The following is a 25225-nucleotide window of genomic DNA, read 5'->3' as shown; positions in this document are numbered from 1 at the left end:
AAATGAAACTTAATTCTTGGAGAAGAGGGAGGGGGGGGAGTAAAGAAAGGAAATATAGGTAAGCTAAGTAATGCATAAGCATACATCTCAGATGACATCACCAAGACAAGTAACCGAACACAAGGTACAATGCTGAACGATGAACATTCACGACTAAAGTTGCGTTTCTTTTATTCATTTGGAAGAAACTGACAACGCAGGGATTTTTGTTTGTGATGATGCGTCTTCAATCCACCGTCAGAGTTACCACTACACAATACACAACATGGTGTGAAAGTAATGAGTTAAACTGCCTCAACACTGTGATACCGTGACAACAGGACGGCTAAAAGTCTCACTGTATGTTAATTGCACTGTCACACTCACTCAGTGTAGTTATGAATCAGGACGACAGATTGTGTTACGTGATGTGTATTTCCAAGCACAAAAACGAGTGTAATTGGGTTCGGTTAGTCCAGAAATTAAGACACGATTCTTGGATCAGTTTGATAAAATAAAAACTGAAAAAGACACAACAGGTTTGAACATGATAAAATAAACCAGCATCCTTGTCCTCCCTCACCACACACTGCATAACCACTGGTGCACTGATCCACCATCCAACACATTCCCCAGCCAGACCACTGACTGTCTGGGCAGAGACACCAGGGGCCACCCAGACCCAGCACCAGAGAGACCTACAGGGCCACAGACCCAGGGCCACAGACCCGAGGCCACAGTCCAGGGGCCACAGTCCAGGGGCCAGACTCCTCCAGCCCAGGCCCAGCCGTCTCACCCCGTCCCTGGCCTGCCTGCCTTGCCAGGCTGGCTGCCTGCTCCCTGCTGTTGTTCTTGGCACGGTGGAGCTGAAGGTCGTGTATTCATTTACAAGCCATAGTGGCCTTTCCACGGGCATTTAAGGGCTTCAGACACTATTTAACACACAGAGAGAAAGAGGGAGGGAGAGAGAGAGGGAGAAGAGAGCGAGGGAGAGAGAGGGGGAGAGAGAGAGGGAGAGAGAGAGAGAGAGAGAGAGGGGGGGGGGGGGCGAGAGAGAAGGGGGGATGGGACAAAAGACTCAAAAATTCCATCTCCTGCAGCTTCAGCTGCTTACTGAAACAAACTTCAGGACTTCAGAAAAACACGAATGTCTTCCCTCTGTCCTCCTCTCTTTTTCTCCCTCTCCTCTCCTTCCTGCCCTGCCCTCCCCTTCCTCCATCCGCCTCAAACTCTTCCATGGATCTCTCCACCCTCAACACCTCCCCCCCCCCCCTCGTTCCTCTGCACCCCCCTTGGGGTATGGCTGAGGAAGGTTGGTTATTAAGTACTTCAATCAGGCCTCTCTCACCGAGGTAGACTCATGAGCGTCCAAGCGAAGCCTGTAACAGTGTTTCTGGAGCATATCTACACTGGCTGAACATCTACTTTTCTTCTACCACAATCCTCCGTCACTGTTTTTTGTTCACCTGTCTAGTGAAAGTGTCATTATATCAAAAGGAAGCATTGAAAAATACAGAGGTTAGCAGATTGAAATCAAACAAACAACACTAAAAATAAAAACATAATTTGGCAATATTCTTCAAAGTAAATATCTAATGATCATCGTTGTGCTCCAATCTCTATCAGTCACCACACAAGTGTCACACTCTCTCGTGATCACACACCTCTAACTCATTAACCAGGGTTGAATCTTCTTCGACAACAACAGTTCCCGCTCCTCCACCCTCCAACCTCAGGAAGAACCCCTGCTGTGACACCACCTTCTCTCCGTCCTGGCAGGTGGAGAAGCAGCGTCAGTCCAGGTCATCGTGCGTCCTCCCTGGTACAACACGTTCAGAACCGCCCGTTGCCCTGGGGTTGAAAGATCTTCTGTTCCACCTGGGTTCCCTACAGAACCGTGCTTCCTGTATTCTGCTCTGGTGTTGTCTGCAAGACACAATCACTTTTGAAGAACACCCGCTGTTCTTCCATCATTGTAGCATGTCCTTCTGCTGAGATCCCTGTTTTAGAGGATGAACTATGAACCTGCCTTCACAGTGTAAACAAAGACTTAAGGTTTATGGATTATGCTTCTTTGTCTGATTCAATGGTTCCAACAACAGATTTTTATGTGTAAATATGTATATATATATATCTTTTTTTTAACTCCATTTAGAGTTCCTATTTCTCTGTTATTTCCTGTGATCTTTGAGATATATTTCTCTTTCTCTTTAATCCAGAAGTTGTGGAGAAATATCTTAGATTTGTTCTTTGTGGCATCTTTGCTCAGTAGGCATTGCAAAGGTTCTTCAGTACAATGGACTATCAGTCTTGGGGGAAAAAAAGAAAAAACATACTCAAATCGTGAAATCATGAAGACCACAGATGATGATGATGATGAAGATGAGGTCATAAAGAAAGTTTGTTCTAGTTCATAAAAAAAGGCTAATTTAGTCCATTCTAGAAGACATGTTTGGTATCACCCCAGTATGGAGCTAAAACCACATCATGGAGCCAGTCTGGTTGGAGAGAGAGACCTCTCCTCTAGAGGAGAGACTCGATCTTAATGCTGATATCCCCTCCTCCCAGGGGGTCTCCCAGGTCAAACAGTTGATCCAGGTTCACCGCAGAGCTGCACAGGAAGTCAGTGCGACCTTCTTCCTCCCGCCACGGGCTCTGCAGGAAGGCCGTGGCCAAGAAGGTCTCCTCATCGTAGTCTCCCGCTGCTCCTCCGCACCTCCTCTGTGTCTCCATCAGGACGTGGGGCTCCTCCGCTACTCCGCCCGGGGCCTGCAGGGGGCAGATGTGGGTTCCCCTCACCGTCAGGTCCTGGTCCTGGTCCGGGTCCGGGTCCTGGAGAGGGATGGGACTGAGTGGCTCCATCCCGTCCAGGCTGAGCTCCCCGCTCAGGGCCGAGTCCAGCAGGGCGTCCCAGTCGAAGCTGCCCTTCAGGGGCCCCAGGTCTCTCTGCTCCTCCAGGGACAGCAGCGGGGAGCTGGAGCGGCGCGGGGCCTTGGCCCCTCCGGTCCTGGAGCCCTGCTTCCTCTTTCCTCCTCCTCCGAGGGCCCTGCCCGCGGGCCACCCCCCCAGCATGGGCCGATGCGCCTGGCGAGGGTCCCAGTTCTGGTCAGCTCCCGTGGCTTCCTCAAACTCCCGCAGGAGCTGCTGGGACTCTGGGTCGACGCAAAGCCCACCGCCCTGGCCAAGCATGGGACTTCCCGGGCATCGGGGCTGGGGCTGAGGCCGGAGCTGGGCCGGGGCCCCCTGGAGCCTGTTCTGCAGGGCCGGGTTGATCTGGACCGGGGGCATCCTCCTCTTCTTGTAGGCCCCGTTTAGGAGGCGCTCTGCATACTGGGGGTCGATCTTCCAGAAGCCCCCCTTCCCCGGCTCGTCTTTCTGCCGGGGGACCTTGATGAAGCACTTGTTCAGTGACAGGTTGTGGCGGATGGAGTTCTGGATTAGAGAGAGAGAGAGAGAGAGAGAGAGAGAGAGAGAGAGAGAGAGAGAGAGAGAGAGAGAGAGAGAGAGAGAGAGAGAGAGAGAGAGAGAGAGAGAGAGAGAGAGAGAGAGAGAGAGAGAGAGAGAGAGAGGAACAGAAATAGAGTCACATTTCACATCTGAAACCTAGTTTCTCTCCATCAGGCTCCTCTCTACACAACCTGCAATGTGTTGACTGCTGACCCCACCAAGCAGGAAGTACAGATGCCTGCTAAATCACATTACTTTGTTGTGTCTACCCTTGCAGTCGTTCATTCCAGGAGAAAACACACACACACGAAAACCCACGTACACAACACAGACACACACATACAAAAGCTCATCACAGAGGTCCAAATGAAGGTCTGACCTACTGACCTTTAGTTACATATTATCAGACGAACGCCCTGTCCAGCAATAACACCAGGACATGTCTGAGCTGCAACTGGGACTAACGGCTAACAACTTCATCAATCATTCATCCGACCAAATTAAACTTTTTTTCTGGAAAAATTCCTCCTTCTTTGAAGACGGGGGGTAAGAATCTGTACTTCTTAATGCCATGCCGCCCCTCCCCTCTCCCACCCCCCACCTCCCCCCCTCTTTTCACCTCCCCCTCACTGCCTCACATTACCTCTCTTTGCTCAAGCAGAAGACCTGTGAGCTATTTCTGAAGGGGAAAGCGATAGAATTTGAGTAAGAGAAAAGGTGTATGTAAGTTATTATAACAGGAAGTTTAGTGCAGTGAGGAGAGGAGAGGAGGTAAGGAGAGGAGGTGACAGGAGAGGAGAGCATTCACGGCCATCTTTGTACATGGAGAGTCCTTAATTACCCATAATCCCCAGAACTCTGCTTGTTCAGACAGTGGCAGGCCGCCCAGAGCTCTCCACACATCAGCTTCTAGAACCCTCTTACCATGTCCTCTCACTGGGGCGGGGAAAGACTAGCTAAGCATACACACACACACACACCCTCTCTCTCTCACACACACATACATACACACACACATTCCCTTTTCTTCCTCTCTTCCTTCTTCCCGAAAGTAGCTAACAAGTAAACTGGCAAGACTACGAGGTGTGTGTGTCTGTGTATAGCCGTGTGTGTTACCACGAACCTGCCATGTGGGGTCAGCGTGTCTGAAGTAGCAGAAGTTATCGGTGATCCACTTATAGATGCAGGACAGCGTGATCTTGCTCTTCTTACTGGCCTGCATGGCCATGCAGATGAGGGTAGCGTAAGAGTATGGAGGCTTGATGTGAGCGTTGGTCTTGTAGTCCACCTCGTCCGGACAGTGGCCATGGGCCACCAGGCCAGGGAGAGCTGAGAGGGACTGCATCCGAGTGTAGGCTGCCGCCGTGGGCTTGCCGGGGGTGAGGGGCATGCCCATGGAGGCTGGGTCCCCCGCCAGGGGGGAGGCTGGAGCTTCGGGCCCCAGGAGCTGCTGATGGTGCCCGAAGAGGTGAGGCTGGGGGTGGGTGGAGAGTGGGGGCGGCCGAGGGCCGTTGGCGCTGAGGATGGAGAACTCCTGGAGCCATTGGAGGCTGGTGAGGCTGTCGTCCAGGCAGAGGGAGCCCCCTGGGCTGGGGGCCGAGGAGGGGGCCAGGCTGGGGGATGCCAGGCTGGGGGGGCAGGGTTCACATCCAGGATCCTGGAGGTCCAGGTGTTCTGCCTGGGCTGCAGCGGTCACCACCTCCTCCTCCAGACTCACAGAGCCCTCAGGCCAGGGGTCCACACAGCTCAGAGATAGCATGGTGGCCCTGCAACACCTCTTCCTGTGAGTGTGAGTCTTTATCTCTCTCCTTTCCTGTTTTCCCTCACCTCCCTTGTTGCAGTCTGACGAGAGAGAAAAAAACAACACTCTGCAGTTAGCAAAGGAAGATGACAGTGATTATCTATTTTAAAACAAAGGGTGTCATGTGAGGAGAGTGTGAAGTTAATTCTCTCACATATTTCCATTCAGACTCCCTTTCAAATGGTGTGGGGGGGGAATAGTATCGCTGTAGTCTGGGGCAACTGGGCAATGTCTGAACATATAATGGGAACTGCCTTTTAAAATCTTATTGTCTATTGTCTCGTTTGTCTTTTATTGTAGAACATATATATCAAGTTTGTTTTTTGGATATAGTTAAAAAAATCTGAACAAATAGGTAGAACATAGTCTTAGACTTGTGCAGGTTTTTAAAGGCTGTTGTTGAGGGTGGTTACAGAACGTTCCAGAAACATCGTTGCACTTGACGCTCCTGGTCTCGCGAATGATGTGAGCGCCCTGCATACGACGTAAGGGCAAACGCACCGAAGAATGCCAATCCGTTCAACCGTATAGCCTACTGCACACATTTAACTAACGAAAAAGGATATCCCTCCAAAATTATCTCAGAGGAGACGGATATTTCAACATAATTTCATTTATTTATTGGCTCATTAGACATTGAAGCCTTTTAATGTGAATTTCTACTATTTCTAGGACATATGAATTTGTACATCTAAAAGTATGTTTTATTAATGGTGTGTAAAATGTTTGATTACTTAACACTGGATAATTTAGAAATAATTACGCAAATAAAATACAAATTACGTTTAGCTGTAATATTTTAGCCTTCATAATTTTACCTTTAACCTTAAATTAACATTTATAAACATAACATAACATTAATAAGCATAATTTCCTATGGTCCCTAAAGAATTAAAATGTTGCCAGATGTAAAGAACTCACCTTTTCTGTGTTAGAATGCTGAAACAGGACCTTAAATTCCAAATGGACAGCTGTTGAATTTTTAATCGCAGTGGAGCCTTGTAGGACTCGCACCTGTTACCAACTGCCAACAAAAAAAAAATCCTTAAGATTATACCTTTGGCGCTCCGATGCGCGCTTCTTCAATTCAAGGTCTCAAAAGCAGGTCTTTATAACGGTGACCACGGCTAAAGTCTTCTCACTCGGGGGGCAGTTTAATACCTGGTGCAAGAGGTTTGTCCCGCAACCATAGAAACGGTACACCCCCTTGTAAACAGCTTCCAGAGCTTCCATTGGCCTGGTGGCTGCTATAGTGATTCCTTTTTAATCACTCGCCACTCGGGTTTGTTCGTCACGCAAGTCAATTCATTCTGGAGCTCAAAAAGACATTTGAAAGGGATGATAGAATTTAACATTTTCTTTTTTTCCTTCTTCTTCATCTGATTCCGACTAATCAGGATTATTCTAATCCAAATTGATGGACTGGTTGACTGACAGGTGTGAAGCTCTGATGTGATTCTGACTCTCACAACACTTAATTTGCAGACCATTTATTTGTGTGCTTTGGAAAGAAAAGAAAAAAGTAGCCTATCGGCTTTTCTAACTTTTTTAATTGAATTAGAACACGTCCTTTGGTGTACAGCATGACAATGAGGAGCGCGGGGCGAAGAGTGAGAGGTCTTGCCGTTGAAGATGGGCCGCGCGCTGAAGAGCGTGAGCCTCTCTGAGTGGCAGTTGTCCTGCGAGGGTCCGACAGCGTGTTCCAGGTTCCGCGCTGGAGTGGGGACGAGGAAGTCTTTTTATAGTTTTACAGTTGCTTTTGTCCCGTGCCTTAGGAAACCACTCGGCCACATTAATGGAGCGCTTAAGAGGCCAAACTTTTTTGTTTCTCTTCTTCTGTCCTCTTTCTGTCCTTTTCTGTGTTAATAACAAAAGTACATTCCTACACAGACGCCCCCCCCCCCCCCCCTAAGTCCTAATGGGGTGTCCGGAATGAACTGAGATGCTTGTGGGTAAAGAGCTGTTACCCCGAGCCATGAGCTTTCCTCCATTGTCACCAACATGCCCCCAGCGCATGGCCCAATAACCAACAAACAGTGGTGGAGTCACTGTGACGAACACCCCCAATGCCCACCAGGATTTATCATATACCCACTATAACATGCCCAGTGATACCGGGGTGAAGGGTGGCATGGGGAGGATGGGCGGGTGAGGTTCTGCTTCTCCCTCTCTGAACAAGCACACCAGGACCTCCACAGTGCGTACATGACCTTTCCTTTGAGAAAGGTTTCAGATTTCAGCTCATCCTAGAAATATCCCGTGGCCAGTTTGCCCTCGTTCTTGTCTCGGACTCCATATTTGACGAGGGCAAACACAAAGTCCAGCGTCCACATGGAGTAGGGGGTGGGGGCGGGGGGGGGGGGGCATCCCTCCGTTCTGACAGGACAAAGACAGTGACGGAGGAGAGCATGGGAGCCAACTCTCTGAGTGCTGTCCCCCCCCTCCTCGTCCTTCCAGACAGGGCTGGTTGGGACTCACGCAACTTGTTGGCCTGCCCCAATCGCAGAGGAGAGGATAGAAGAGCACAGAATAAAGGAGGAGAGAAGGCCTCATATTATGGGATGGATCGACAGAGTGAGAGTGAGAGATCAAAATCCAATATGGGATCTGTATCCGGATTTGTGGCAGTACTGTTGATTGACACTAGAGAGCGCCAGACACAACTAAATGACCCTGCAGCTCAGGGGAAGTTGAGAGTCAGGTTGCTGAACTGCTCCTACTGCTAGATGCAATGTATAATTCAATGACGGAAATCGTTAAACAAGCTCTCTCTCTGTGTAAATAACAGTTTTGATAATGTATCTAATATGCATATTTGCTCTGTGTTGTGTGTTGCAACTCTATGAAGAAAATATAAAATACAAATGTAAAATACAAAATACTTCTTAGGCACCTAAATCTTTAAAATACACAAGTTCTAATCAAAAACAGCAACATTTCCCTATGCTTTCCACTTCACCAGGGGCTATACTGTGTCCTCTTTCTCCCCCCCCCCCTCCCCCCCCCCCTCCCCAGCCTTCCCAGGCCCAGCTTGGTACACACAGGAGTTCATTCAGCATTCCCAGAGGCCCTTAGAGTCGTGTTGACGGGGCAGTTTCCTGGCGGTCCAGGCGTGTGAACTCACACTGAAGAGGAGGGTTCACTGCCCTCACGGACGCACTAAAGGAAGATGGTGACTGGCTGGCTCGTGAGACACTGAACAAGGAGGACAAGGAGGATGAGGAGGAAGAATAGGCCAGGAGGATGAGGAGGAGGAGGAAGAATGGGCTAGGAGGATGAGGAGGAGGAATGGGCTAGGAGGATTTACATTTACATTTACATTTAGTTATTTAGCAGACAATGTTATCCAATGCGGCAAGTTGTGACAGCAGGTGCAGTTAATAATCAAGGATTAGAGGAGCGGGACTTTAACAGCAATGAGTAGTGAAAAGGAACAGCCTGTAATTTAAAAGACAGTTCAACTCCTGAGTTTTTTGCTCAATTACTATTCCACATTAAGTTGACTGCAGTCTTCCAGGATCACATCACACCATTTTATTGAATCCAGCCTGGTCGCCATAGCCCATGGATCCATAATAGATGGGGCTGTGTGTGTGTGTGTGTCACATGCTCGCACCATCACCTGCATCTGAATAATTCAGCGCTGAAACCCGCTTGCAGTCTGATCCATCTTTAAGAAAGCCACTCTAAAACATGTTATACAACATTGGCTCTCCCACTGTATTCCGACCTTGTATATAAAAAAAAAAAATACTGCATTGCTGTTCCGTTAACTGTTAATGTAGGCCTATTCATTAAATATAGTACATGTATTGCACACTGGTTATGGACTTCAGAAAATATATCTATTCGATGGTTCCACACACTGTAATTTTCACAAAGGCACGTATGACGGCAATATTTATTTACATTATGCACCATTGATGTACTCGTGCCTGATCACAAATCGTGTAGTATAAGTCGACCAATAGAGAACCAGCTTTTTGTACCTGCTAATGCCGAAAGCCAATGGGCTCAGTGGGATTCATCTACCTTAGACCAATCCACGACGATGGGTGTCCCGCAATTACGTCACTACAACGGATTGTTGGGGAGTTAAGTCTACCGTTTTTTACCTTCAAACAGCGCGTTATAGACCCACGGGTGGGGTTAAATCTCATCCTGAAGGTTCTACGGTAGACACGCCGTGGATTTCGTGTGGGCGACGCCTAGCATACAAAACGATGAATTATTGTACACTTGCCAATGAGCTGTGTGATAGTACTACCTAGTTATCCAATCACGTATTGAGCTCGGCTTTGTTGTTGGTGATGACATGAAAACATTGTTGTTGCTGTAAAGCGAGGGGAGCTAGTGACAGGGTGGCCCTGATTTGAGCGATTCCTAAAGGCATTTTTATACAATTCAAGATTTGTTGCTGCTTTGTTTAACGTCACAATAACTTTGGAGGCCTGAAGAGTGGCGATGTCGGTTAATATGGACGAACTCAGGCACCAAGTGATGATAAACCAATTTGTGTTGACTGCCGGTTGTGCTGCTGATCAAGCGAAGCAGCTTTTGCAAGCGGCTCACTGGCAATTCGAGGTAACGTTTACGTTTACGTATGTGTGCCTGTGATCTGTGTCTGTATGTTTGTGCTTTAATGCCCTTGTTGTACTTTGCTAGCTATCCAAGCGCGGAAGATAAGTCGTGTCTAATTATTTACATATAATTACCCATACCAACGACCACCAGAACAGAGTCCTAGTGTCAGCTACAACTATTGAACGTCGAAAAATATTTGAACAATTGGGCAAGTAGTGAGTACAAATAGGCAAACATATTAAACGCGGCCACGCTTTTTTAAACTGTCTATTTCCGGAAGACTTCGTCTGGACGGAATGCGTGTGAAGCAATCCGTTTGCCCCCTCCCCCCTCCTTAGCTTTGTTTATTATTTATACCTAAAGTTAACTGTTCAAGCTCATCTTAAGTTATGGGACAAACGATAGAACAATCATGATCTTTTATCGGAAACCAATTCAGACAGTTGATACTGTTTTCAAGCTGGCCACGCCAGATAAGGTCAAACATAAGATAATTTCTGCCCTTCCCCTGCGAGGTTGTATTGTTTACATTCATGACAGAAATCCAATGAAGCAACGTCGCCCTCAAGTCATTTCCGCTGCATGCGTAACATGGTTGCTGATTATTCTTCCTCCTACTTCACAAATACCTGAAATGGCGTGTTGTGTTGCATACGTGAATAAAGCGTTTCACTGTCAAACAGTGACTAACATTTCTTCAGTGCAGCCTAAAACACCGTTAAACCTTGAGTAAAGTCATTCCGCAGGCTGAGAAGGGTAGAGTAACGAAAATGAAATCCGCTTCACGTAACGTGGATATGGATTGAGAAGAATAGTCGAGCTAGCTAATATATATCTTGCTATTTTTAGACAGATTAAAGTGTAATTATCCTTCCAGCTGTTCTTTTGCGGATGTACATGCTGCAACGCTGTTACAGCCAACTACAGCCACGTTAGTCTTGGTTGCAAGTAGATTATGTATGTGAATACGATACATTTGATTAATTTAGCAGATGCTTTTCTCCAAAGTACAATTTTTGTTTGAGCACTATATCATTGTCGTTTTTCCTAAGCTTTGTTTACACATCGTATCATTTCAGTTGGCAAGTCTGAGTATGAGTATGGCGTCCCTAACTGTAGAAATAAAAGTGATTGAGGATATGATCGACACAATAACATGACGTTAGTACGTGTGCCAGGCCCAGGGAACTGTTCAAGATTGACAAGAGCACTGGAAAACTTTCACCCTGAACCTCCAGATGGTTCCTTGTCTCCTAATGACCAATCTGTTGTGGGGCCAGGTCAGAAGGCTGGGGCTGGGTAGAGGCTAAGTGTCTGGAGGCTAGGTGGTTACGGCTGGGTGGTTGGGACTGGGTGGAGGTTGAGGTTACAGAGGATGGATGCAGCCTGTTTGCTGACAGAGTTGTGGAAAGAAGCTGATAGATAGGAGTTGATGAGCTGCCTCCAGGCCTCCAGCAGGCAATGCTGCCTGCTCTGAGCCCAGTATCAGAGCTCTATTCCTGGACAACCCCTCCAGGGGGGGGGTGGGGGAGCCTGTGGAGCAACTCTGTTCATCACAGCTGTTTACCTGAGGAAAAAGGGTGGCAGGTCATGCATCGCTGGCAGAGAGGGATGAGCTGGGATGAAAATCATACACACCCCACCCCTCCATTATGTCACTGGCTTCCTTTTCTTCACTGATTGTTGATTATCTAGTAACTTTCCATTGCACACTTGCTAGACTTTATTCTTCTAGCTCTGCCTAGTTTTGCTTACAGACAGACAGACCGTGTGTGTTTGTGTTTCTGTGTTGTGTGTGTGTTTCTGTGTGTGTGTGTGTGTGTGTGTTTTTGTGTGGTGTGTGTCCGTGGGCAGTGTCTCTCCTGCAGCCCCTCTGTCTCAGTGACTCGTTTCTCTTGCTTCACATATTTGACTCTCTTTCTCCCTCTGTGTCCGTCCTTCTGTCATCAAGCAGTCGAGAAGCATCTTCTAGTTTTCTCACTTTCACATTTACATATTTTCCCACTGTGTGTGTGTGAACAGTGTACACTGTGTGTGTGTGAACAGTGTACACTGTGTGTGTGTGAACAGTGTACACTGTGTGTGTGTGAACAGTGTACACTGTGTGTGTGTGAACAGTGTACACTGTGTGTGTGTGAACAGTGTACACTGTGTGTGTGTGAACAGTGTACACTGTGTGTGTGTGAACAGTGTACACTGTGTGTGTGTGAACAGTGTACACTGTGTGTGTGTGAACAGTGTACACTGTGTGTGTGTGAACAGTGTACACTGTGTGTGTGTGAACAGTGTACACTGTGTGTGTGTGAACAGTGTACACTGTGTGTGTGTGAACAGTGTACACTGTGTGTGTGTGAACAGTGTACACTGTGTGTGTGTGAACAGTGTACACTGTGTGTGTGTGAACAGTGTACACTGTGTGTGTGTGAACAGTGTACACTGTGTGTGTGTGAACAGTGTACACTGTGTGTGTGTGAACAGTGTACACTGTGTGTGTGTGAACAGTGTACACTGTGTGTGTGTGAACAGTGTACACTGTGTGTGTGTGAACAGTGTACACTGTGTGTGTGTGAACAGTGTACACTGTGTGTGTGTGAACAGTGTACACTGTGTGTGTGTTCCCTGAGTGTGCTGCTTGTTCGTGTCTTTGTCCCTGTAGCTGTGAGTTCTCCGTGTTCTCATGTTACACACGCGGGAGGGAGAGCTGTCATCACATCAGGTGTCACCCCTCCTCACCCCTCCTCACCTTCCTCTTCCATCTTCCTTCCCCTTTCTCCTCCTCCCTCATTTTTCTTTTCTCCTCGTCCCCCTTCAAGCCACCAGAGCCCTACCAGTGCTCCGTGTCAGCATCATCAGACATGCCCCCGCTCACCACGGCAAGCTAGCTAACCACGTGCTGTGCCAGGCCAGTCAAACCAGTGGAAGCGGCTAGCCTGGTCTTGTTTGTGTACGTTCCTGCCTGGAAGAACAGGAAATTCGAAGCAGCAACCAAAGCATCTCTGATTTGATTTAAGACGAACCCCGGAGCCGAGAGACGCAGAGAGGTTTGCACCCGCTGGCCTTCCCAAGACTGAGTGGCGCATTCCTGTTGAAATGTGTGTCACGTTGAAGGGTCTCACATTCCTGTACTGGCACTACTGTTGTCACACTACAGGAGTGTGGTGTGTGTGTGGGGGTGTTTGGGGGAGGGGAGGGGGCATAGGGAAACCACAGACTCATTGAAGTGTTGGAGAGAGAGACGGAGGGGTGAGGGAGAGACTGTAGTGTAGTGAAATGGAGGTTAGTGTCGAGCTAGCAGCTGTTTAACTTGGTTAGTCGCTCATTTCTTCTGCTTTGAGTCTGCCTGCTGTCTTTTAACTCAGGATCCTGCACACTTCCACCAGGCATACACACACACACACAAGCTACTCCCTGCACACTACATAGGACTGACTGACTGACATACACAATACTTGGTTGTAACAGATCTGCTACCACTTAGCTACTCCTAAAATATACACTGAGCTACTACTACTGGTTCCATCTACATATGATTAAAACACACCAGTAGTGAGCTTCTCATAGTGTTTAACCTGCCTCTGTTCTCATAGAGGGCTGTTTCCCTCAGTCACATTGTTTTATTTATCAAGTTAATAGTATAACACAAGGTCATTCTGAACAATGAAATTCTTGGAACATGGCAAGCTGCAACTCTGCGGGGATAGACACACACACACACACAGTCATTTTCCAGACGTTCCAAAACAGCTCCCAATGAATCATGTAGTCAGAGACTATCTGTGGAGAGGATGTGTGTGTGTGTGTGTGTGTGTGTGTGTGTGTGTGTGTGTGTGTTTTTCTGTGAGCCACTGAGACCGTTTTTCTTCACGCTGCTCGCTCTGTCTGTCTGTGTGTGTGTGTGTGTGTGTGTGTGTGTGAGAGAGATAACAATAGTAGTTCTTTCTGAAGACTTCCTTGTTTGGGCAGGGTGGGGGCAGCTGGAGGAACCATGTTTACATTTGTAACGACTCCCCCCTCCCCCTCTCCGGCTTGTTGCACTTTGTCACCAGGGAAAAAACACGTTGTTGTGGCTATCTCTGACACTGGCCTGAGAAAATAGGCCGTGGTCCATTCACAGAATTCACAGACACATAAAAGACACACACAGGACTGTTGACGATTACGAGTGGTTGTTCTTCTCAAAAGAGCGTGTTAGCCTTGCCCAGCTATCCACAGCAGAGCTAATGACTAGCCTCAGTCATTTGACTCTCATGCGGTTAGCTGTTAGCTTAGCCTGCTAGCAAACCAGCACAGTGTGTCTGTGTGTAGTGGGTTAAGTGACCTTGTTTTAGCACACACACACTCTCTCACTCTCTCACTCATACACACACACTCACACACACACACACACACACAGGGATAATGGTTTTAACCTGAGTCATGTGATTGACTCGTACAAGGACTGGGTGGGGGAGGTAGGAGAGAGAGAGGCTTGTCGTTGACGGAGGATAAGAAGGTGAAATGTGAAGGGTAACCAATCTAGTTACTGCTTTACAATGATGTCTGTGTGGTCCAGTTACAAGCCTGACCACATGACTGTTACAAGTTTTGCATTGTTCTCACACAAATAATTCTCCCTCTCTCTCATTTCTCCATTTCCACACCTCCATGGCCTTCCTCTCTTTCCCACCCTGCTCCTCTGTCTCTCTCCTTCTCTCTCTCTTTCTCTCTCTCTCTCCACAGACGGCTCTAAGCTCCTTTTTTCAGGAGGCCCACATCCCCAGTCACCACCAGATGGTAAGTACGTTAAGGGTGCGTTAGGTTCGGTTCACAGCTGCCCCCTTGGCACTCAGTCTGGGTTCCATCCGATCAGGGAGGAGGGGCCAGGCCAGGAAGCAGGGGGCTGTTTCACATAATGACTCACTCATGTTAAGAGGAGAGGGGGGGGGGGCTGATACACTAACTGTAACAACAGAGAGAAAACACACACACATTTTAGTACACCACTGTCCTTGGTGAATTACCTAATCTAGTTTTTACAATACTCTTCCTTAACCGTGTGTGTGTGAGATTTTGGGTGTTTGTTATTCCTTTGTTGAGCAAAAGAAGGTGCTGGAAGTGTAACAGACTCTGCCTGAGCACAACGTCTTGGATTTGTGTCCTGCCACCATCTTTCCCTCCCTCCTCCTGTCTCCCAGTCATCCATCCATTTCCCTCCCTCCATTCCTCTCTCCTTAATCCATCCCTCCGTCCACCCATCTTTCGCCTTCTCAACCCTCCCTCCCTCCTCCAACATCTGGGATCCTGCCTCTCTGCATTTGCTTTTCCTCTTCCTGTGTGTCGTGTATGTGCTTGTTGGCCGAGCAGGGAGCAGAGAGAGAGAGAGAGAGCGAGAGCGCGAGGAAGAGAGAAAATGGGAGAGAAGAGGGAGAGAGAGTATGAGGAGCGGGGGAGAGAGGAAGTGTGAGTGGGAGAGAGGCGGAGGTTTGTTATTATTTTGGGTGCAGCGGCATTACATCATACCACTGCAGGCTGTGTGTGTGTGTGTGTGTGTGTGTGTGAACACTGTAGACCAAAAGGAAGGCTGTAGTTGTAGGGGAGAGAAACAGAGACATTGAGGAGAGTGAGAGCGTGTAGATTGCAGACACACAAACAACAACAGTGTGTGAGAATCACTCTTAAAGTGGTAGGTCAGAATTTTCAGGACAGTTATTCGGGATTCTTAGTGGGTGACTCCAGATAGCTGTCTAGACTCAGAATGTTTCTGAGGTCAGAGCTAGAGTTGGGCATGCCTGTGGAAGTGTGTACCACACCGGGAAAAGTGGGTACACCTTAGTCTCTTGGGATAGGACCCTCACCCCTACTGGCCCCCATCAGACAGCATTCCCAGCCAGCCTTATACATTTATTTGGATTTATTCGCCAAACTTTCATGGCAAATAAATCCCTTTCTGATTCTGATTACATTGTCATTTAACAAACGCTCTTATTCATAGCAACTTACAGTAAGTACAGGGACATTCCCCAGAGGCAAGTAGGGTGAAGTGCCTTGCCCAATGACACAACGTCATTTGGCACAGCTGGGAATTGAACCACCGATTAATAGGCAGATTCCCTAACCGCTCAGCCATCTGACTTCCTGTCATGCCAGCCAGCCAGCCTAATACCAGCTATGTCACAACATAAACAATGCTGATGGAGCAGTGTGTGTTAGAAAGAGACCTATTCCTGCATTCTGCTGCGTGTTTTGGTTGGTTGGTTTGCGTGACGTGCGGGGCCAGTCCAGACTTGCCCTCTCAGCTGAACCTGTTGAACTACCCTTCTTATCTCCCTCACTTCCTCCCTCCCACTCACCCTTTACACCCTCCCTCCCTTTGCTCCTTGCCCTCCTTTCTGTTCTCCCTCTGTCCTTCCTTCTTATCTTCTCTCTCTCCTTTTCTTTCTCCCTTCTTTCCCGACCACCTCCCTCTCTCCATTCCTCCTTCGTTATCTGTTTCCTCTCGCCTTTCTCTTTCTCTCCCCCCTCATCCCTCTCTCCCACTAATCCCACAGCTCAGCCCTGTACAGAGCCTGATAGTGGCTAGTATTGTAAGAGAGGGGGAGGTGGAGAGGAAGGGAGGCAGAGAGAGGGGGAGGTGGAGAGGAAGGGAGGCAGAGAGAGGGGGAGGTGGAGAGGAAGGGAGGCAGAGAGAAGAGGAGGTGGAGAGGAAGGGAGGCAGAGAGAGGGGGAGGTGGAGAGGAAGGGAGGCAGAGAGAGGGGGAGGTGGAGAGGAAGGGAGGCAGAGAGAGGAAGGGAAGCAGAGAGAGGGGGAGGTGGAGAGGAAGGGAGGCAGAGAGAGGAGGAGGTGCAGAGGAAGGGAGGCAGAGAGAGGAAGAGGCAGAGAGAGGAGGAGGTGCAGAGGAAGGGAGGCAGAGAGGAGGAGGCAGAGAGTGGAGGCGGTGCAGAGGAAGGGAGGCAGAGAGAGGAGGAGGTGCAGAGGAAGGGAGGCAGAGAGAGGAGGAGGCAGAGAGAGGAGGAGGCAGAGAGAGGAGGAGGCAGAGAGAGGAGGAGGCAGAGAGGAGGAGGCAGAGAGAGGAGGAGGCAGAGAGAGGAGGAGGCAGAGAGAGGAGGAGGCAGAGAGAGGAGGAGGCAGAGAGAGGAGGAGGCAGAGAGAGGAGGAGGCAGAGAGAGGAGGAGGCAGGCGTAGTGAGAAACCAAGGCCTGACAGACATCTCACTCTCACAGGCTGATCTGTCATCTTACATCGTCACTACTGCCGAGGGTGGGTGGGGGTGTGTGTATATGTGTGTGAATGGGTGAGAGAGAGAGTGAAAGAGAAAGTGTGTGTGTGTGTTTGAATGTGAACATAAACAGGTGTGGTCTTGTGTAAAGAAACATGTGACAGAGCTGGTGTGTGTAGGTGTGAGTTTGAACAAGCATCTATGGTAGTGAGAGAAGGCAAGGGTGTGTGTGTGTGTGTGTGTGCCCAAAGATGTTTATTTAAAACAGCCCCCTTATGCTGGCCCCCACTGTACAGCTGAGATGCTACCTGATCCCTGTGTGTGTGTGTGTGTGTGTGTGTGTTTCTGTCCCTGACACCCGACTTAGATTAGTCTGCTTCTTTTTAAATTAATCTCATTGCTCCAGATTGTATTTTTAATCCACCTACATTGAAACAGGAAACGGCCATTCTTGAATGTCTGTCTTGGGAGGGGTGTGGCTCAGAGCATGTGACTACAGTGCTATAGGTCGCAGTTTCAAATGAAAGTCGCTTTGGATTATAGTGCCTGCTAAATACATACATCATTTGACACATGAAACATCTGCACCTGGAAACTCCCTCCGAAAAAACAGTAACCCATGTAACCTCTCCTGTGCTCTGGCCCTCCATAGATGTGCACTCCCCGGAACACGCCGGCCACACCCCCCAACTTCCCCGACGCCATCACCATGTTCTCCAAGCTGCGTGCGTCAGACTGCCCGTCGGGCTCCGCGGCCCCCGGTGCCCCCCAGATCTCCATGGCCTGCTCCCCCCCAGCACCCTCCTCCTCTACGGGCTTCTTCTGGGCCTCTTCCCCCCCCAGCCACCAGTCGGCCTGGCTGCCTCCGTCCTCCCCCACCGCCCACCACACACACCACCACCACTACCAGCACCACCATCACATGCACCAGACCCCCATGTGGCCCCCCGTGCCCCAGGCAGTGGGGCCCCAGCAGCCCCCCGTGGTGTCGGCCTTCCACGGCCAGAGATGAGACTCTACACCTGGGGAAGAGGGGAGGTTGGGGTGGGGGGAGAGTGGCTGGATGGATCTGTTAGGGGGGGGAGGGAGGGAGGGTTTGTGGTTGGGGAAGGAGGGGGTGGGGGGCGTTGGGAGAGTTTAAGAGTAATAAAGGAGAGGGGAGAGAGGGGAGGGGAGGCAAGAGACTTTCGTAGGAGGTACTCTCGTTTTTCTTTTTCTTATAAAATGACTATGAACAAATGTATCTCCATTGGAGACGCTTTGTTGCCTCCCTGTCTCCTTGGCAACTGGTCACCACCAAGGAGGAAACTGGAGAGAACCACTAGGAACAAACAGGAAGTAGGATGTGAACACACTTTGAAGTTACTGGACACGCAAAGGGTTCTGGGAAACTGTTTTTTCTTTTTTTTCCTTTTCTCATCAGCATCGCAAGCCCCGGACCCAGCAGAGCACTTACAGGACAGGAGCCATGTGATCTGATAACGTGCTTGGTCATTGGCCGTTTTTTCACAAGCTCTCTTCTCCCATTGGGTCAAACAACACCTTGAATAACCATGTGACATGAACTCACTGGAATAACCAGCAGGCATGGACATTCAGACTGCCACACTAAACTACCATCATTACATTTATGTGCTCTCACCTGACCTTGCGAAACAAAGTTATTTCAACTTTTCTCTTTATATCATGCAGTGGTGTGGAAAGAGTGAGTGTGTGTGTGATTACTGTTGCCTTTGGGAGGAACTTCATTCCTGGTCATGTGTCTGAACGCAGAGTGAAACAACCCTCACTGGCTACTGTGTGTGTGTGTGCGTGTGTGTGTGTGTGTGTGCGCGCATGTGTGTGCGTGTGTGCGCGTGTGTGTGAGGACCCTATGGCAGAGTAAAAAAAAATACAAGCACCCTGAAGTTTCCTTCAGAATTTTTTATTTCTGTTTGGGTGCCCCCCAAACAGAAGGAAAGGGGTAGTGGGAGGGGCTTACCGGTCTGTCTCCGTTTTTTGAGTTGAACATGGGGCTGGTTTTTCAGTGACGGATTATGGCAACACCTTGACTCGGTTGTAAATAAAGGCGTGGTCGCCAAAATAAAATGATCACAAGTCATGCTCTCGAACCGCACACAAACATGCACACACATTTTATCAGCAAATGTTTTCCCAAACTGGTGAAAGGAGGGAGTGTTGTTTGTTAGTCTTAGGCATGACTGGACAGGACAACCTAGTACATTTCCACACAACCTGTAGCAGCAAGATGACTGCTCCTACCTCTGCTCTGATTGGTGGGGGAGAGGAGAGAGCTGAGGCATTGTCTGTTCTGATTGGACAGGATAGAAAAGGCCTTATACCAGCAAAACCTCCCAGTTACCCAACAGTGAACTCCTTCACATTTTTAAACCAGGTGACTCAGATCGATGATCTGATAGACTTAGATAACAGGTTTTATAAGGAAGCGATTGTTCCGTTGTCCTTTCCTTACTGCCGAATTCAGTCGAATATTTGGAACAGAATTGGCACCTCACTGATAAGCTTAGCTGGGTAGTGAAGCTTAACTAGGAAGTGTGTGTGAGAGGAAGAAAGAGAAAAGCGAGGGATGAGGGAGAGAGAGACTACATGTTGACACAGTCATCCTGTCATGGCACAGGAAGGTGAGCAGGGAGTGGACGGGGGGGGGAGAGAGAGGGGGAGGAGAGAGAGGGGGAGGAGAGAGAGGGGTAGGAGAGAGAGGGGGAGGAGAGAGAGGGGGAGGAGAGAGAGGGGGTAGGAGAGAGAGGGGGGGAGAGAGAGGGGGTAGGAGAGAGAGGGGGGAGAGAGAGGGGGTAGGAGAGAGAGGGGGAGGAGAGAGAAAGGGGGAGGATGAAATGTTGATAGCCGGCAGAAGACACCAGGAGACTATATTAGGATGGTGTCATTCTGCTTTGACACCTAACAAGATAGCTTTAACATGAATGCCAGTTATAACACTGTTATTACTATTTATAACGTAGTTATTACTAGTAATAATAGTCATGTTGGCCAGGTCTTCTGCTTGGGTAATAAAACTTGTGTTAAAGAGGATAAGTTGAGCATAACATCAAACTGGAGCACAGGTTCTCTAGCCTGTTCCTTCTGGTGAACCCTAGTGAAAGCCTGAGTGATCCTGGAGACGAGGGGTGAAGAAGGAGGTGGAGGTTGGGGAGGAGGTGCGTGGTATGTGTGTGTGTGGGGAGGGGATTTTCAGTTTATCTAACAATGGTGTCATTATGACTGTTTCCTGGTGAGGGGATCACAGGGTTTAATCTGCTCTGCTATGGCAACCCAACCCAGGAGGGTAATTATGGTCTGGTCTCCCATGGCGGTGTGACCTGGGATGGTGTGTTGATGGCAGCAGGGTTTGATTCAGGATCAGATCTGTGTTCGTGCACTCGTAGCGGTCCGGGTGTGGAAGACACCGATCTGATCTGGGGTCAGAGTTTGTCGCCTGAGACTCTTTGTGAAGGCAGGCCTTCATCTTAATGCCTTTGGAATCTGCTTCATGTTTTACTAAAGGCCCTCCTTAGAGAGAGCGTCATTAGGATGTTTTCTCTTACAACTGGGAATCTTTAAAAACCCATGTTTGGTTACAGCAATATTCCATGAAAGACAAGTAGAAGGACACTGTGTTTTAGATGAAACAGTCGAAAAGGACATAAGCTCTCACCCCGGGGAGTTCCTGTAGACGGGTCCTTTTTAGCTGCTCTGCAGTTACATGGGCTGGGTGTCTGGCAAAGAGTTTCAGAAACCCTGATGAAGACCTGGACCGTGCTGTCAAACCCCTTTTCTGTGATCCATGTGTTTTCTACAGATCCCTCTCATGTCGTTTCCCCGTGTTCAAAATGTGCATTTATATGATGACTAATAATAAACCAGGTATGTAACAACTTGGCTTTTGTCCTTCCTGACTTGTCACTGAATGCTGTTTTACAGTCCAACCCCCTTCCCCACATACATACACACCCTCTCTCACTCACACACACACGCACACACACACACACACACACACTGTTAGAGGCCCAACCAGCTTGCGAAAACTCTTCTGTTGTTTGTTGTTTCTTTGAGGTGCGTCAACACCAGCTTCAAAGCTAGCAGAGCTGTTTCTGTTCACAGTGTCACAGGGTGAGGGGGGAAAGGGGCCGTTTGCATTTCTGTACAATACTACTGACAAGATTAGTCATGAGAGGAAGGATGTGGTTAGGACTGTGTTTCAGGTCAAGTCAAAGTGTTGACTTTGTGAAACCGGTGTTAGAACAGGGAACATACTCTTGTGTGACCCTGGTTAGAGAGTTATTGTGTGAGTGCATGTGTGTTGTTTCACAGGGTTCCATTTCAATCAAATGTGTTTATTTGTAGGTAACACAAGAAAGGTCGACATTCTTTGCAGTCAATGAGTTAAGGTATACAGGCTATGAATACTTTACTTCGAACCAGTGATGTGTGTCTCTGCTAAACTGACATGAGACAAAGGTCTGAGAACCAACTTCTATTCCTAGACTTCCTCAAATACATGAACTTTCACAGCAGATTCTGACATCATTTTTTTTTTTTTTTTAAGACAATGCTAAGAGGACATTTACTGAAATAGTCAAATACTGTTCCCTAAAATGAAGTGAAAATCTCAGTATGCTAAGATATAGGTATGACATTGTCTTCAAGGAAAGTCTTTGGAATTGTTAAAGGCATTGAATACTTAATATTGAAATAGAAAAAAAATCTGATCCAAAAAGTTGAAGGTTTGGAAATTCAGGTCCGAAAAAATAAATACATCTTAAGAAATTAAACAAAATCGGCACTAATTTTTTCGGCTTCAATTTTTGAGATCTGAATTTCACCATTCGAATTTTTTATTCGAGTCAATTTAACGCATTTTAAAATTAAAAATATTGTCACTGATTTGCTTCCATTTAAGTCAGGAAACCATTACCCACCGAGTCCCAGTCCTCTTTGACGGTAATCGACACGCTGCCTTTCAAGTTTATTCACTCTCACATCCGGCTTTATCCACTCCGAGCCAGTCCACCCCACACGACACTTTGCCCTCAGTTTTATGACAGAACTGCTGGCAGGACACTATGCTAAATCATGCTATGCTACGCTGTCATTTATATTAGCTATGCTAATATATGCTAATTTCTGCTATTCTACTGTATATGCTGCACTTTGCACTGTAATTTTAAACGTTATTCTAAAATGTGATAAATCATTATTTTAAACGCAACAAGCTGCTACACGCTATGCTGTGTAGGCCTTTGCCATGTAAAGTTATAATGAATCATTCTTCTATTTTTCAAAACAAGCGTTTTTAAACGTTTACATTTGCATTAAAGTGCCCCAGTTACAATCCAAATCTCTTTAGAAAGTAGTATTTTTTTTTTTAAAGGTTAAGGTCAACTTCTAAACTGCTATGTGTGTGCCACTGTTGTCCAGTCGTTGCTCAATGATATGCTTAAAACAAAAGCTACTGCTTAGAATAGATGCTGCTTGCCAGATCACAAGAACTTCACTGTCCTGATAATGCTATGCTATTCGGTGCACGCTACAAATAAACCACTTTGACAATATGTCACGCTCGTCTATGCAACGCTACGATCTTACACTATGCTAACGGTGCGTGTCCACTACAGCGGAGCGGCGCAGACCGTCGGCTTCCAATTCCTTTTCATTGAAACCGGGCGTTGACGCTCGCGTACGCTCCCACAATGCCCTATACGAGCGTCAATGCCCGGTTTCAATGAAAATGAATTGGAGGCCGACGCCAACGTGCCGCCCGCTCCGCTGTAGTGGACACGCACCGTAACGGTTGTCCATTCCATGCTAATTTAAGATACTAGGCTGTGCCATGCTAAACTATGCAACGCTGCAATGCAACGCATGATTCCCCTAGTGTAGCTGACAGGTGTCACAGGGTCTGTCCATCTGAGAGGCCATGACATTTGGAAGGAGGACCAGCTGGGGCAGGTTAACAGCCCCACAGGGGGAGGAGGGGCAGCCTTGGGATAACTGCTGCTGCTGTCCATGAGGGGGGGGTGGGGAGGTGGGGTGGGTGGGTGGGTGGGTGGGGAGGTGGGGTGGGTGGGGAGGTGGGGTGGGTGGGGAGGTGGGGTGGGTGGCTGGGTGGGTGGGGAGGTGGGGTGGGTGGCTGGGTGGGTGGGGAGGTGGGGTGGGTGGCTGGGTGGAGGGGGGTTTGGAACTGCAACCTTGGGGAAACCGCTCCGGTTTCATGTTTAATAGGAGAACCAGGCTGTGCCTAGATAACTGTGGTTGGGATGACCACAGCAGGCAGGGAAAAAAACACTGACTTAAATGCATGTTGCCTGGAACTCTACATGCCCCTGTCATGGTCAACCATACCTGTGGTCAGTGATGAAACGTAGGCTCTGATAGAACCCTTCTCTAAGCAGACGTGAGATACAGGCCTTCCTCTCATAGGCTCAGTGTCATTGGAACTACCCCAGGTAGCTTTGAATGATCAAAGGTAGGTCATCGTCTTCACATCTCCTCTGTTAAAGGCCTGGGTGAATACTGTAGGTTCAAAATTCATGTTATTAATGTTTCTTTTTCCAACCCGTCTTCTTCCTCCGAACGCTTTTATCCTTTACAAACATGACACCCCGATGCCCTTCCACAACTTCTGACACTGTAAACCACCAAGCTCACTCTTTTTAATTCATTTAAAATAGTAAAGGTAGAAAACATGCTGATGTGAGCTCTCTGGGGCCCCCTAGAGGGTGGTGACAGGCTGGTCCTCCGCTGGCTCCAGGTCCAGGTGGACCTCCAGGCTGGGGTGCACCTCTCCAGGGAGGTCAGCCAGGGAGGAGGCCTGGTGCAGGGGGCCCTGGGACAGGCAGCCCAGGGAAGACATGGGCCGGTCCCGAACTGAGCTGCTGGAGGCTGGGGGGGGGATAGGGAGGAGAGATAGAGGAGACAAAAGGGAGAGAGGAAGAGAAGGTGTGTTAGGAAAAAGACAAAGACAAATGGGAAATCTTGATTTGAGAACTACCCACCCCAGAGAGACCCACCCACCCCAGAGAGACCCACCCACCCCAGAGAGACCCACCCACCCCAGAGAGACCCACCCACCCCAGAGAGTCCCACCCACCCCAGAGAGACACACCCACCCCAGAGAGACCCACCCACCCCAGAGAGACCTACTTGAGCGGCTGCGTTGGGTCTTGGCACTCTGGGGTCTGACTGGGGTGGCCCTGCCGGAACCCAGACTCCCTGCAGACTTCTGGGATGGAGAGCGCAGGACCTTGTCCTTGCTCTTACTCACACCTGCAGACAACAACAACATCAGGGAGGCCATGGCGTTGGTGCACCCCAGGAATAACACACACACACACACACACCATGAAGTGGACGACTAAAATAGCTCACACACACACACACGCCAGAAATACCCATTCAACACATAAACACACACACAGGCACTATACTCATTCCACACACACACGCCTTACATACTCATTCCACACATACAAACACACACACACCCAACTAACTTCACATGCAGGTTGTTGCTGCAGTACCAGAATGGTGCTAACAGCATTAACACAGAGACAGACACACAGACTAGCGAGGGAGCGGGGTACCTGGAGAGATGGTTGGTAGTCTGCCCTCCACTCCAGTCTTGACTGATTTATTCAGACGGCCTTTGTAGATATGGCCGTCCAATCCCAGGATGTCCACTTCCTCTGGCTGACCAATCAGAGCCAACACAGACATTAGGATGTCCAACCATCAGTCCATCTATCCATCTATTGGACATTCCATCTATCTTTCCATGGAACACTCCCTCCCTCTCTACCTCCCTCTCTACCTCCCTCTCTACCTCCCTCTCTACCTGGACGCGTAGCGGGGTGCTGACTGGCGCTTCCTCCTCGGTCTGTAGGATGTGCGTGATGTGCTGCAGGCGCGTGTAGCGGCGGTTGGGGAAGGTGAGAGTGTGGCTGCCCCCACAGCTGCGAGACATGGCCAGGTAGCCATAGTCCACCATCTCTGGAACACGGTCACTGAGGGCGGGGGGAGGACACTTTCAAACCTCGTCAGAGATCATGTGACTCCACGGTACAGTCTCCTTTCTCCCTGCTTCTAACCTCACCCTCCTCTCCACACCCTCCTCCCTCTCCTCTCCCTCCTCCTGCCTCTCCTTACCCTCCCTTCCTCCTCCTGCCCCTCCTGCCTCTCCCTGCCTCTCCACACCCTCCTC

At 48.8% G+C, this 25225-nt stretch overlaps 3 protein-coding genes across 7 annotated transcripts in view; 1 reads left to right on the top strand and 2 right to left on the bottom strand.

Annotated features, from left to right (window-relative positions):
• Position 1: 1 nt before the first annotated feature.
• Positions 2 to 6408, bottom strand: foxj1a (forkhead box J1a). 5 transcript variants are annotated; one of them, XR_014731950.1, is made up of 5 exons: positions 6149 to 6402; positions 5382 to 5459; positions 4550 to 5268; positions 1328 to 3411; positions 2 to 911 (listed from the first exon to the last, which is right to left on the bottom strand). XR_014731950.1 is itself a non-coding variant. In XM_084678880.1 (4 exons), the coding sequence occupies exons 2-4, from the start codon at positions 5389 to 5391 to the stop codon at positions 2503 to 2505; spliced, it is 1638 nt and encodes a 545-aa protein (XP_084535006.1). In that variant the 5' UTR covers positions 5392 to 5459; positions 6149 to 6402; the 3' UTR covers positions 1044 to 2502. The 5 variants fall into 5 exon arrangements, 3 of the variants coding, with proteins under 3 accessions (XP_084535006.1, XP_084535008.1, XP_084535007.1); XR_014731951.1 differs by lacking the exon at positions 2 to 911 and having other exon boundaries at positions 1044 to 1449; positions 1644 to 3411; XM_084678880.1 differs by lacking the exon at positions 2 to 911 and having other exon boundaries at positions 1044 to 3411.
• A 3085-nt stretch (positions 6409 to 9493) lies between these two features.
• Positions 9494 to 18070, top strand: ubald2 (UBA-like domain containing 2). The gene is made up of 3 exons (XM_084678569.1): positions 9494 to 9811; positions 14531 to 14584; positions 17660 to 18070. The coding sequence occupies exons 1-3, from the start codon at positions 9692 to 9694 to the stop codon at positions 18017 to 18019; spliced, it is 534 nt and encodes a 177-aa protein (XP_084534695.1). The 5' UTR covers positions 9494 to 9691; the 3' UTR covers positions 18020 to 18070.
• Positions 18071 to 23661: 5591 nt separating this feature from the next.
• Positions 23662 to 25225, bottom strand: part of LOC146252920 (glutamine-rich protein 2) — a 14963-nt gene continuing 13399 nt past the window's right edge. Inside the window, exons 17-20 of the mRNA XM_084678641.1 lie at positions 24860 to 25028; positions 24609 to 24714; positions 24169 to 24291; positions 23662 to 23907 (exon numbers count right to left, since the gene is read on the bottom strand). Coding sequence (XP_084534767.1) covers positions 23738 to 23907; positions 24169 to 24291; positions 24609 to 24714; positions 24860 to 25028 — 568 coding nt within the window. The 3' untranslated portion in view covers positions 23662 to 23737. The remainder of the gene's footprint in view (positions 23908 to 24168; positions 24292 to 24608; positions 24715 to 24859; positions 25029 to 25225) is intronic.

Source organism: Hypomesus nipponensis, chromosome 17 (assembly GCF_054491055.1).
Source record: "Hypomesus nipponensis isolate SF chromosome 17, ASM5449105v1, whole genome shotgun sequence".
Classification (NCBI taxonomy): domain Eukaryota; kingdom Metazoa; phylum Chordata; class Actinopteri; order Osmeriformes; family Osmeridae; genus Hypomesus; species Hypomesus nipponensis.
The sequence above is the reverse complement of the archived record's forward strand: the minus strand, read 5'-3'. Positions and strand labels throughout refer to the sequence as shown.

Bases quoted from the DNA above. Each gene is read 5' to 3' on its own strand.
- foxj1a (XM_084678880.1), bottom strand. The intron at 3,412-4,549 runs GTTCGTGGTAAC...TCTCTAATCCAG, and splicing joins ACGCTGACCCCACATGGCAG to AACTCCATCCGCCACAACCT.
- ubald2 (XM_084678569.1), top strand. From the start codon at position 9,692: ATGTCGGTTAATATGGACGAACTCAGGCACCAAGTGATGATAAACCAA. The intron at 9,812-14,530 runs GTAACGTTTACG...CTCTCTCCACAG, and splicing joins CGGCTCACTGGCAATTCGAG to ACGGCTCTAAGCTCCTTTTT. The intron at 14,585-17,659 runs GTAAGTACGTTA...GGCCCTCCATAG, and splicing joins TCCCCAGTCACCACCAGATG to ATGTGCACTCCCCGGAACAC.